Source organism: Polypterus senegalus, chromosome 1 (genome assembly GCF_016835505.1).
Source record: "Polypterus senegalus isolate Bchr_013 chromosome 1, ASM1683550v1, whole genome shotgun sequence".
NCBI classification, from domain to species: domain Eukaryota; kingdom Metazoa; phylum Chordata; class Cladistia; order Polypteriformes; family Polypteridae; genus Polypterus; species Polypterus senegalus.
In genome coordinates, this window is record NC_053154.1 from 106,553,573 (window position 1) to 106,566,451 (window position 12,879).

The window sequence follows — 12,879 nt, forward strand, 5'->3', positions numbered from 1 at the left end:
GGTCCTGGAGGGTGCATGGAAGTTTGCCCAACCAGTCTACATGTGTTTTGTGGACTTGGTAAAGGCATTTGACAGTGTCCCTCGGGGAATCCGGTGGGGGCTGTTCGGTCCCTGTACAACCGGTGTCAGAGCTTGGTCCGCATTGCTGGCAGCTAGTTGAACCCGTTTCTGGTGAGAGTTGGACTTTGTCACCGATTGTGTTCATAACTTTTATGGACAGAATTTCTAGGTGCAGCCAGGGCATTGAGGGGGTCTGGTTTGGTGGGCTCAGGATTGGTTCACTGCTTTTTGCAGATGATGTTGTCCTGTTTGCTTCATCAGGCCGTGATCTTCAGCTCTCTCTGGATCTGTTCATAGGCAAGTGTGAAGCGGCTCGGATGGGAATCAGCACCTCCAAATCCGAAACCATGGTCCTCAGCCAGAATAGGTTGCAGTGCCCTCTCAGGGTTGGGAGCGAGATCCTTCCCCAAGTGGAGGAGTTCAAGTATCTCGGGGTCTTCTTCACAAGTGAAGGAAGAATGGAGTGGGAGATTGACAAGTGGATTGGTGAGGCGTCCGCAGTGATGTGGGCTCTGCATCGGTCTGTCGTGGTGAAAAAGGAGCTGGGATGTGAAGCAAAGCTCTCAATTTAGCAGTTGATCTACATTCCTACCCTCACCTATGGTTATAAGCTGTGGGTAGTAACTGAAAGAACAAGATCGGGAATACAAGCGACAGAAATGAGTTTCCTTCTCAGGGTGTCTGGGCTTTCCCTTAAAGATAGGGCGAGAAGCTCAGTCATCCGGGAGGTGCTCAGAGTAGAGCCACTGCTCCTCCGCATTGAGAGGAGTCAGATGAGGTGGCTTGGGCATCTGATCATGATGCCTCCTGGATGCCTCCCTGGTGAGGTGTTCCGGGCAGGAGGAGGCCCCGAGGAAGACCCAGGACACACTGGAGGATTATGTCTCTTGGCTGGTCTGGGAACACCTCAGGATTCCCCTGGAAGACCTAGTAGAAGTGGCTGGGAAGAGGGAAGTCTGGGCATCTCTGCACAAGCTGCTGCCCCCGCGACCCAATCTTGGATAAGCGGAAGAGGATGGATGGATGGATGGATTTCCTCAGAAGTCATATATGTATGGCAGCCTTCATATGCTTCAGATACTCTTCACTCACCCTGTGACATCTGTCATGATCATAGCTTGTCCAAAAGGCAATTGAGATAGGCTGATGCTCTGGTCTGCATCTAAAATGATGTTATGAACTCAGAGTCCCAAAGCACAAGTGTTCCAAAAGCTTCCAAAATGCCCACTAGAGGGGGATATTACCATCAAAAGCCCAACTAGTAAAAGGGAAAACACAGAATCTTTATAAAATCAAATGTTTACCTGTCACAAAAATGCTCCATTATACTGTGATGTTTCAAAGATCACAAAAGGCATAAAGGATTTGACAGCAAGGCAAACAAAGTCCCAATAAAGTAATTGAAGACAAGGTTACAAAGATTCAACAGAAGGTCAAAAATTCCAGAAAACAGAGTAGCACAAATACAGAAAAGTATCAGTAACTCACCCACTCCCTAGCATAGTCGAATGAACCACCGGGAACTGTGGCAGACCCTCTGGTTTTATAAGGCCGATAGCAGTTTCCGGTGGTGATTGCCAGGTGCCCCCGCCTCTCAGGGAAACCACACACAAAACTCATAGAACATAACACAGGCAAAGAAAATACAGCAGATAATTAATAAAAGTAACATTAACATAAATAAATGGCTTAACAAAGAGTACAATGGACATAAAATGGGGATTTGAACCTAAGCTATAACAGATGACAGCAGCATATCTTCAAATTAAAAATCTATTACAAAACTGAGAGCAAACAGTCAGAGACCAAATATTAACATTAATAGTTAATAAATTAATTAACTAATAATTGTAAAAAAGAACATTTAATAAACATTGTGTAAATAAAAAAGTGAGAGAACTTCTATAAAAGGCAGCCACCTGTGAGTTATCCGGAAGTCATAACCACTTAACCATCCTCATCATTCTACCCCAGATGCTAAGGTATCATGTTTAGGTAGGCTTCTGATATTCCCTGTCTCTTGGAATTTTAAATGTCCTGAATTGTTTCAGTCTATGGCATATCTACTAATTTTTCTTCTCATTCAGTTTACCAGATGTGTTCAGGCAACCATATCTAAATGATATTAATGAGCTGTAGTCCATTCATCATGCTGTGCCTGGTCATCCAAAAGCACAGATAAGTTCTGGCCACTCTCTGTTGTTGTAGTTTCACCCAGATCTTACCCAGATCTCTTACATCTTGCATTTTTTGTTTTTAGTTTATTTTCTTTCAAATCATTTGGATGTGTAGATATCAGCGTCTTTTGTAATTTTTGCATGTGGTGGGTGTTGGTTTCCCTTGAAGTAATATAGTTGTCTAGTTCCAGCACTTCAAACAATATTTAAATCACTGCATTAATTGAAAGCGTTTTTAGTACTTTATTACTGTCCACTTTAGGAATTACAACTATTCTATTAAATTATAAGATTACAATAGTCTCAGTTGATGATAAACCAATCTGCACTGGTTTTAGGATTTTATTATACCTCTCAAATTACAAATTGCACTCATCCATTAAGAAAAAAAATGAACTTTTTATTATCACATCTCCTATTTCACAGTTTATTCTGGATATTCTGTGACTTCAAAAGTATAACCCAATTATTAATTGGCAGGAAGAATTGAGAAATTTAGTCCTTACTGTAAAAGGACTTGTGTTCAAAACTGTTATGTATCAATGTGAATTTCTGTGTATTTTATGTTTTATTGTTGTTTGTGTTCATTTTCTGTTATTTTTCATTTCTTTATGTGATTTCTGCTGGTTTCAGTTGGTTAATTCTGTAATTGTGCACCGTCTCTTTACATATTCTCATGATCCTTGATCATTAAGAAAGCATTAAAAAGCATTACTTAATGTTTAAAAGATCATGAGTTCATGTTCATTCAAATACAGGTGGCGGTCATAAAATTAGAATATCATGACAAAGTTGATTTATTTCAGTAATTCCATTCAAAAAGTGAAACTTGTATATTAGATTCATTCATTACACACAGATTGATGTATTTCAAATGTTTATTTCTTTTAATTTTGATGATTATAACTGACAACTAATGAAAGTCCCAAATTCAGGATCTCAGAAAATTAGAATATTGTGAAAAGGTTCAATATTGAAGACACCTGGTGCCACACTCTAATCATCTAATTAACTCAAAACACCTGCAAAAGCCTTTAAATGGTCTCTCAGTCTAGTTCTGTAGGCTACACAATCATGGGGAAGACTGCCGACTTGACAGTTGTCCAAAAGACGACCATTGACACCTTGCACAAGGAGGGCAAGACACAAAAGGTCATTGCTAAAGAGGCTGGCTGTTCACTGAATTATTTATTTATTGAATTTTGGAGCACTGCACCTTTCTGAACACTTTGATTTTTGAATTGCTTTTAAAAAAAGCACTGAGCACCTTTTCACTATCCTCTCGCTTTCTATGTGTTTGTCCTCATTTGCCAAACTCATCTGGTTATATTACTGATGGTGTTGGGTTCATGAGGCTCCCAAAATGAAAGAGGGAGCATTACACTTGTCTGGTTTTGAATTTTTGCCTATTTCTTTTAGAGATGTATATTTTATATTGTGGATATTTGGGCTTTGGTAATTAGTTGTATGCTTGTTTAATTTCATATTTAAAATTTTGTGTTTTCTGTACTTACCACTTAAAGTTCAGTATTTTTAAGTAAGTATTATTTATCCTTTTCTGTTTAATAAAACAATCATTATTATTAAGCTCTTATTGCAGGGCCAGGTCTTTTGATTCTCACCCTAGCCCTTATGAAATGCATCTCTGATATAAATCACAAAATTCTGCATGTGGTGATATGACAGTCTGGACAGTGTTTTATAAAGGAGTAGGAAGAAGAGACACTCTTTATGGACTTCTATAAGGCATCTCCTTTAAATGGTTATGTTTTATTTACACCACAGTGCCACTCAAACACAACCCTTTGCATCATTACTTGAGATTGTAACCCTTAACTTTAATAAAACTCACCTCATCCATCTGGCCATGGTTAGATTGCACCCACATGCCAGTTTCAGGAGGAGCTCTGGGAGGTGCCTGAGTCAAGCCAGTAGCTGACCTGTGAAAAGAAGAAGAAACAGAGGCGTGTGATGCTGTCAGTCAGTAATATACTTCTATCCGTAGGGCACTGCAATGGGTAAGTGTTCCTTCTCAGGATGTCAGTGACAGTGGAAAGCTGTGGGGACACCAAAAATGGTGTTTGGGTACTGCTAGAAGCAATTAAGCCCTTGTGAGAATTTAGAGGATTCCTGTTTTCCTAATTGGGAAGCAGCATCAAATATCAGGGAGATGTAGTGGGTGGGGCTTTTGAGGTCATTTCTAAAGGTCAGTGAACATTTGATGGGGGGTACAGATGCCTGAGTGAACCAGTGGATACAACAGGCAGAGAAACACAGCATAAATCATAATTCATCTCTAATCTGCAATTGTTTTATTGTAATACATCAAGCTCTATAACGCAATGATGAGGCCTCATCTGCAGTACTGCACTGCAGTTTGATCTCCTGGCCATGATAAAGACATAGAAGCACGAGAGAAAGTCCAGAGAAGAGCGACTAGGTTGATTCCAGGACTGCAGGAGACGATTTATGAGGCAATATTAAAGGACTGGACCTTTTCAGTTTAATGAAAAGAAGATTAGAAGGTGACATGATTAAATATGTTTACAACTATAACGGAAATTAGTACAGTGGAACAAGACTGTTACTTTAAAGTGGGTTCAACAAGAACACAGAGACACAACTTGAAACTTGTTAAGGGTACATTCTGCCAAAATATTGGTTTTTGTTCACACAGAGCACAGCAGTTAGCAAGTAATATTGTAGACAGTAGGACTTGAGGAGGCCTTCAAAACTGAAAAAAATATTTTGGAGGAGTTATGTGGGTAGGTAAGCTTTATTGGGCTGAATGGCCATCTCTAGTCTAAATTTTTCTATTTTTCTAATGTTATAATTAATTTGTGCATAATGTCAAGATGGCTGGTATCATCTACAGCCTCAAAAAGATGATGTTGGCAACTCTAGTTTGTCATGTTATAGCAATTTTATTGCAGTAGTAGTTTGAACTAGTAGTAACAAAGTAATTCCACCCATCCATTTTTAAATGTGCCTATTCCATTACTTGCTCATGGGAAATTAGGCCCTAAACCAGTAGTATCAGGGATAAGGCAGGAACAGATTCTGGTCCATGGGCCCTCCATTGTAGGGTACATAAATTCATACACCCACAGCAGGCTTATTTCAAGGCACCAGTTAACGTGTCATGGATATAGGAGGAAATATGTGCCCTCCCATGGAAAAACTAAACAAAGACAAGGAAAACATACAGACTCCACACAGTGACTGGGCTGAGATTTGAGCTTAGGTCATTGGATTTATGAGATCTTCTGTCCATTCTGCTACTTATTTATTTGAAAAGTGGGAACAAAGAGGAACCTGTCCCAACAGCAAAGAGAGCTATAAGCAGAAAACTGTCAAGAGGGGACACCTGCCACTCAAACGATACACAGTATTCTGCTAAGAGTACAACATCGGTAGATTAAACAAATAAGGGACCTGGAGATGAAATGCAGTTGAAAACACAGGCCAAGGTTTGAAAACCACGAAACAAAAATTGAGATATCTGAGCTAAAACCCAAAGCTCAGTCTTGACCAGAATTCAATTTAAAAGAATCAAGAGAAAAGGACACTAAACAACAACAAAAGCATTCTAATAATTTTGGATTATACCTCAGAAAACAATGAAGCATACCGTGCTGACATTTATATTGTCGCACATACATATTATGCACTTCTGGTCGCCCATACATAGCAAGGCAGTGCAAACCACATCAAATGGCCTAAGCAAAACAAAATGTTATAATGAAAAGACGTTAACTAAACAACTGTAAAGCAAAACCAAAACTAAATCTCATGACAGGAACAAAGTCCTCAGTCTAGAAAACTCCCCAAAATATCCACTCACTGTCAAAGGAAAGCATAGGAAAAAAGATCAAAACCAACCCCATCATAACAACAAGCAACTTAGAAAAGTCAAGGCAATCAAAGAGAAGACCGCATTCACAAATTCAGATCAAACATGCTGCCCACCTACATACAGCAGAATAAGTTCAATTCATATTAAAGGTAAGTGCTTTGTGAGCAGGGAAGTTGGGCAGCATGCCCGCAATTTATTCTAGACGCTGCTCCAGCCACCCACTTGTTCCCTGCATTTTCTCTTTATTAAGTGAATGGCTGATTGTTTCTGTGAAGCTGCCTGCAGCCTTGAGTGGTGAATTCTCACATCTGATTGCGCCTGTGACGCATGTGTTGCTGACCTCTGACAAGCTAGGTAATTGTGTGCTGCTCTAGAAACACTGCTGTGTAATCTGGGCTCCTCTGAATTAGAACGAACAAAAGATCGTTTTATAGTTATAATCAGTTTGATTTTGTTTTGGTTTGTATGTGCATGCTTTTGAGGCATTGTGAGTGGTGTAGGATAGTATCTTTCATTTCCTGTTCAGTGTACATCCACATACTTGGGGTGGCAGAGTACAGACAAACAAAAAAATATTTCAAATTTATAAAGCATCTCACTTATGTGCTTCTCCTCCTGAAGGATTTCACCAATCTTGTCTTACTCTGAACACATGAACTGCTCGATCAAGCATTCATGTTTCTTGATGTTCTTTTTTTGTTTCAGTGAGTTATTTAAACAGCATCCACAGCTTCCTTTATCTTCTTTGATGGTTTTTCCAGCATTAGAATGCACCTCTAAAGATAATGAATCAAGAATAGCAATAAAGGATTGAAGCTGCAACAACCGCCTACAGTCCACCTCCGCTATCGAGCTCTCTTGCTCTGTGCAGAATTGGAGTGGGCAGAGGCTGAGAGCAGATGTGTTATTTCTTCCTCTTAATTTGATGATGAACACACATTAATAAAAATGTATGGACAATCAAATAAAAAATAAATAATTTTAAAAAGCCAATTGTGTTTAAGCTTTTCTCATAAAGCGAGGAAAAATGTCAGAATTAGCATTTTCAGTAGACTGAAAGCAGAAATGTCAGGCAGGCACACTTGCCATTCATTTAAAGCCCTTGAAAGTGAATCAAGGCCATGCTGTGAGAGGTACTGAGCAGTCTACTGTAAACAGAAATATGGGGGTCACAAGCTCTGCAGACAGTCTCTGTTAATCTGTCTTTTATATAGTGCCTTGAACAATAATTACAGATGCTTAATTAAACAATGAGTAAGTGACCTCATCTCAAAGCAGTTAAACATGCTGTCCTGATAACCTGACTAGTACTGTCACGCCAGGAGAACCGAGGGTGCACATTCTTCTAACAGGAAAACCATTCTCAAAACCACTATAATAAACTGTAGGGCCAAAACCAAAACATCCTGCATCAGATGCTAGGCAAGAACCAACTCTGGATTAAAAAATTTTGATTTAATATAATTTGTTAATCTCTGAGGGGAAATAGTCTCTTTGCAAGACTTTTGGTGGTCAGTTGCTTGTCACAAGAGCACACTCAAATCTACTCATATTGAGGCCAATTGACAGGCATCCTTCAAGCCTACTTGTCTATCTTGAGGATGATAAAAAGGAATCTCTACAAGAAAACTGCAGAACCTGGAGAAACCCCTTCACACACACACATACAAAAGGAGAACATGTGAACTCTACAGTCTGTGCGGACTGAAGTTTGAACCCAGTACACTGGAACTGTAGGCATTAATGACTAATCCACTGTGTCTCCACACATTGAACAATGCAATCAAATATCAAACAGCTGTCTTTCCAAACACTTTCTGCACCCATAATGAAGTAAATGCAGCTACACCCCTGCTTCTCCTTCTCACCAAATTTCTCTGTCTTTTTCTCGATGGTTTCCACTTAGGTCTAGTGACCATGTATACACTGTCAAGGCCTTAAAACCAGTTAGGCCAATTAGTTATATTATCCCTGTGTGTCATTTTGAAATGTTACACTTCTTCATTTATCAATTTTCCTAATGTATACTTTTTATTATGCCTTACATGACATTACAAGGCAGCACTGAGTGCAAGGCAGGATCCAGAGCTGGATAGGATGACAATGTGTGTCTTTGCATCGACACTTACACAAAGAATGGGCCAGGAATCAGAATTCCAGGAGAGAGCACTACATCCCTATCCTCAGATGCTTTAAGTGTTATAGGAGATTAAATGATACATTGTCTTAGTTTTTACTTTATTTTTTGATGAAATTTCAACTACAAGGGAAATGCTTTGTGATTTCATTAGTCAGTAGTAGATCTTTCGTCAGTCCATTATGCTGGACAGTTTGGTGTAGTAACTGGAATTTTGGGAAGACTATGACATCTCTGCAGTGTGTAACTTGTTACCCGTAGTCAGTAGGGTCCCTCTGACCTACCAGCTCAGCTTACTGGATAACCTTTCTAGTTCTGGAGTGGCATTCTTCTTCTCCTCTCACTTGCCAATAATGCAAGATGCCCATTCCGTAAAGCCCCTGCACCTGCTCTGACATTCTCTGTTCCATGCCCTCCTGGTTTGTGCCTTTCCCGTCATAGCCAAGAATTTCTTCAGAAAGCTTTATGATCCTAGGGAAATTGTGTCTGCACTGGGATTTTTTTTTTGAAATGTTGAAATATTTTAAAGGCTTCACAACAACTTGATATTGTTTAGATTAAAAGAGTGGTCACAAAATCCATAATGCAAACTCTTGGGTGAGGTCATTGTGAGTTACCCACAAGTCTGGCTGTGTTTGCTGTCTCTTTTAGGTACTCTTCTTTAATTTTGTCATCTTAACTTAGGTATGTAAGATGCTCCTGAAAATGGAGACAAATAGTTCTTCTGGTAATATTAACATCAGCTGTGTCCAGCAGGGAGTGCTCAGTTCTTTGAAAATAATATAGCATACTAGCCAACCTGCGGCATACCATACGCCGCATTATCAGGCCGGTTTGTTAATGATTTTTAAGCAAAGGGAGAAAATTTGAAAAATCGCTAATGTAATAAATGAGCAAGAAAAGCAACATTGTAACAATGCACAGAACGAACCAACACACAATCGTCCGTGACTGAAAACTGGGGGACCGCCATCGCGCCTACTCCTGCCAGATGGAGGGATGGGGGTGCACGGCACTCAGGCGCGGAGGGTGGAATGGGAGGAGAGGAAAAGGACGTCCATTCCACTCCATCCATCATGCTAGTCTGCTGATTTCTCATTCAGTATGCACTGCCTGCTCATGTGCCCACCTCCAACTCGTCACTTGAGTCGTTGTCGTCTTTGCACAGTCCAGATGCACCTGTGACTCACATAGACGTTTCATTGCTCAGGGAGGTTTTGGCTGCTTTTCTATATATAATTCACCAAGACACCCGACCACGGTAGTAGCAAGGTGGAAGGGGGGTGTGTACGAAGGGTAGTGACATAACCAGTGGGAGTGTATGAGTTGCACTTAGTGGGAATTCCACAGTTTGCAGCCCGAATGGGGTTCAATGGCTTACCCATGCCTCTCTGCGCCGGGTAGACCCACGCTCAATCTCATGCAGAATTATTTATTGAATGCTAAACACTCCCGGAAAGACACGGTTGTCTAAAACGGGTTGGTGTGAGAATACAACAGTAAGTGAATGAAAAGATGGAACTCTGGAGAGAGCAAAATACAACACAATAGTGAATCCACGGCATAACAAACGCCGCATAATTATTTATTGATAGTTGAACACTTCTGGAAAGACACAGTTGTCTAAAAAAGGAGAGTTTGAGGATATAACAGAAAGTGAATGAAAAGATAGAACTCTGGAGAGAGCAACATATAATTGTCCATGAGTGAAGAAGACGCATGTTTGTCGTGGATGCGAATTGCTGTATGTAGCGTGTAAAACAGTTTGCTATGGTGCACATGGTCATGCATCGTAACCGAAAACTCGGCTTTTAAAGACTGCTTACTTCATTGTGTTTTAACCTCAGTTGTAAAGGACTGTTTTAAGGATCCCATGGGATACCCCTTGCAAACCATTTTGCATGCTGCATATGGCAATTCACCTCTGCGAGAAACATGCCTCTATAAACAGTCAACGTGGCTCGGAGGTGCATGTAGTCTCTATGACAGACAAATATAAATGACGCCGGTTTTTCTGTGTCGTCGCGTCCAAGTTTGTGGGCGTGGCTCTGCGAGTTGTCGTCGTATCCAATGGTCTTGAAATTGGTGGGCGTGGCTCCTTCCTGCGTGCACGATAGGTGTCTTACTTGTCGGTGGCTTAGTGAATCCACGCCCCTTCCAGCGTGCTTTCCATGGGTGTTTTGCCTTTCCATGGGTGTCTTGCCTTAGTGAATTATATACAGTATATAGATAGTGATGGGCAAAGTTTTGTTTCCAATAAAGTTATGAAAAACTGCCCATAAAATTTTGTTTTGTGTACGATTTTACAGTTATCAAACAAAAACTCACTGGAAAGAGGTTTCTGAGGTTTTTAAAATTATTTGGAGTGAAAAAAACAGAATATTGCTCATTAAGAATTATTGCACAGATGAAATCATGGTCTCAATTCCTAGTGACTATCCAACTCATCGCCGATCTTCTACAGCTCCCTCTAAGTGATCTGCCTCATCTACTGCCTTCCTGCACATTCAGCCTCATTTGGGGTCAGAGGTAACACCATCCATACTTTTCCCCAACTCCATAAATCAATCTGAAACAGGATACTTCCAGAGTCTGACTGGTGCCCACATACCCAGGTCAATGGATTTCAAGTGCTGTACCAGAATACACTTTCCCATGCTTCTGTACATGGAAATAAAGATGAGAAACTATGGTGTGAAATGCACAAGAGACAAAACACAGTTTGCTTCAGATTTTTTTTTGAAGCAACACTAAGTTTCACTACTAATTCAGTTTTAGTCAAATTGCTTTGCTCTTCACTAGTAAATAACTATTTGAAATCTGCTTACTGCAGTTCATGTTTGCTTGGGGCCAGAGTGCATTTTGAAAGAATTTTGTACAAGGCAGGGAGCAGTGCTGGTCCACTCCACAGTCCATTCATACACTTGAACGTCCCGGTATAAAACTGAACACCAGCAAAACCATGGAACTGGTGGTGAATTTTAGGAGGACCAGGCCCCTCATAGACCATGATCATCAGAGGTGACTGTCTGCAGAGGGTGCAGACCTATAAATACCTGGGAGTGCAGCTAGATAATAAATTGGACTGGACTGCCAACACTGATGCTCTGTGCAAGAGAGGTCAGAGCCGACTATACTTCCTTAGAAGGCTGGCGTCTTTCAACATCTGCAATAAGATGCTGCAGATGTTCTATCAGACAGTTGTGCTGAGTGCCCTCTTCTACGCAGTGGTGTGCTGGGGAGGCAGCATAAAGAAGAGGGACACCTCACGCCTGGACAAACTGGTGAGAAAGGCAGGCTCTATTGTGGACACAGAGCTGGATAGTTTGATATTTGTGGCAGAGCGATGGGCACTGAGCAGGCTCCTGTCAATCATGGAGAATCCACTGCATCCACTAAACAGTATCATCTCCAGACAGAGGAGCAGCTTCAGCGACAGACTGCTGTCACTGTCCTGCTCCACTGACAGACTGAGGAGATTGTTCCTCCACCACACTATGTGACTCTTCAATTTCACCCGGGGTGGTAAACATTAACATTCTACAAAGTTATTGTCTGTTATACCTGCATTTCTATCACTCTTTAATTTAATATTGTTTTTTATCAGTATGCTGCAGCTGGAGTATTTGAATTTCCCCTTGGGATTAATAAAGTATCTATCTATCTATCTATCTATCTATCTATCTATCTATCTATCTATCTATCTATCTATCTATCTATCTATCTAAAAACAATATTTAGCAGACATGTCATTGGGATGTTGGAGGTAAAGTGGAGTGAATCTTAGATACAAGGAGAAGATTCAAACTCTACACACACAAGGATGATGAAGAGTTTGGGACACTGGGTAACAGACCTGTAAAACCGCTGTATATTCATACTATCCTATGTAAGAAATGTAAACTGAAGAAAATCATTTTCATCCAGTAGGTTTTAATAATAAAGGAAGCAAAAACATTATGATTAAAATGCCTTTAACTTGTATTTGCTAATGAAGTTTTTCACCATTTAATGGTAACAACTAAAATAAATCACTGGAAAACAGTAAAATGATCATAATGAGGTTTGTTCTGAAAATTCTCATCAGAGTGAAATCTAACAGAAGAATGGAAAGTTGTCTTTTTCCATGGCAGCCTTCCAGTTCCTCCAGCATGTGTTCCCTATTTTATACATTTTCTATTTCTTTGCCTCACAATCATCTAATTACATAAGTAGAATTGGTTGTTTCTAGAGCTAAGTCCACACTTCTGAGCTTTCATTTAAAAATGTAGACATTAGTCTCCATTTTTGCCTTTTGTCAACACTACCCCTGTATTTTTAATCCCTGACTTTTAAAAACGGTCTCCAGAGCTGTATACTTCAGTGTGGGTGGCTGAAAATGAAGGGTTTTGAAACCCCAGACTCAAGTTGCACTCTGATTTGTTTGTGCTTATTGCATATCCCTTGCTCATTACAACATTTTACGGCCTTATTGGCCACCATCATGGAAGAAACTGATATTCCATTATAGCAGACATAGATGAAGTTGCTTTAATGGCGCTTGTCATGTGGCTTACCAGTATGCATCTAAAATGCATTTCATGCAGTTTGAATGCTGCATGTATGTGCAAAAGGAAAATGATTTACTAGTCACTGGAGTTTTGTTGCCC

General features: G+C 40.2%; 1 protein-coding gene across 3 annotated transcripts in view; it reads right to left on the reverse strand.

Moving 5' to 3' along the window:
- Positions 1-12,879, reverse strand: part of LOC120530881 (vesicle-associated membrane protein 2-like) — a 58,476-nt gene that overhangs the window by 27,569 nt on the left and 18,028 nt on the right. For 2 of the 3 annotated variants that reach the window (XM_039755623.1, XM_039755614.1), the window contains exon 2: positions 4,090-4,177. In XM_039755623.1, coding sequence (XP_039611557.1) covers positions 4,090-4,177 — 88 coding nt within the window. Of the gene's footprint in view, positions 1-4,089; positions 4,178-6,692; positions 6,771-12,879 lie in introns of those variants that run through there. The other variant, XM_039755634.1, reaches the window with a different exon arrangement.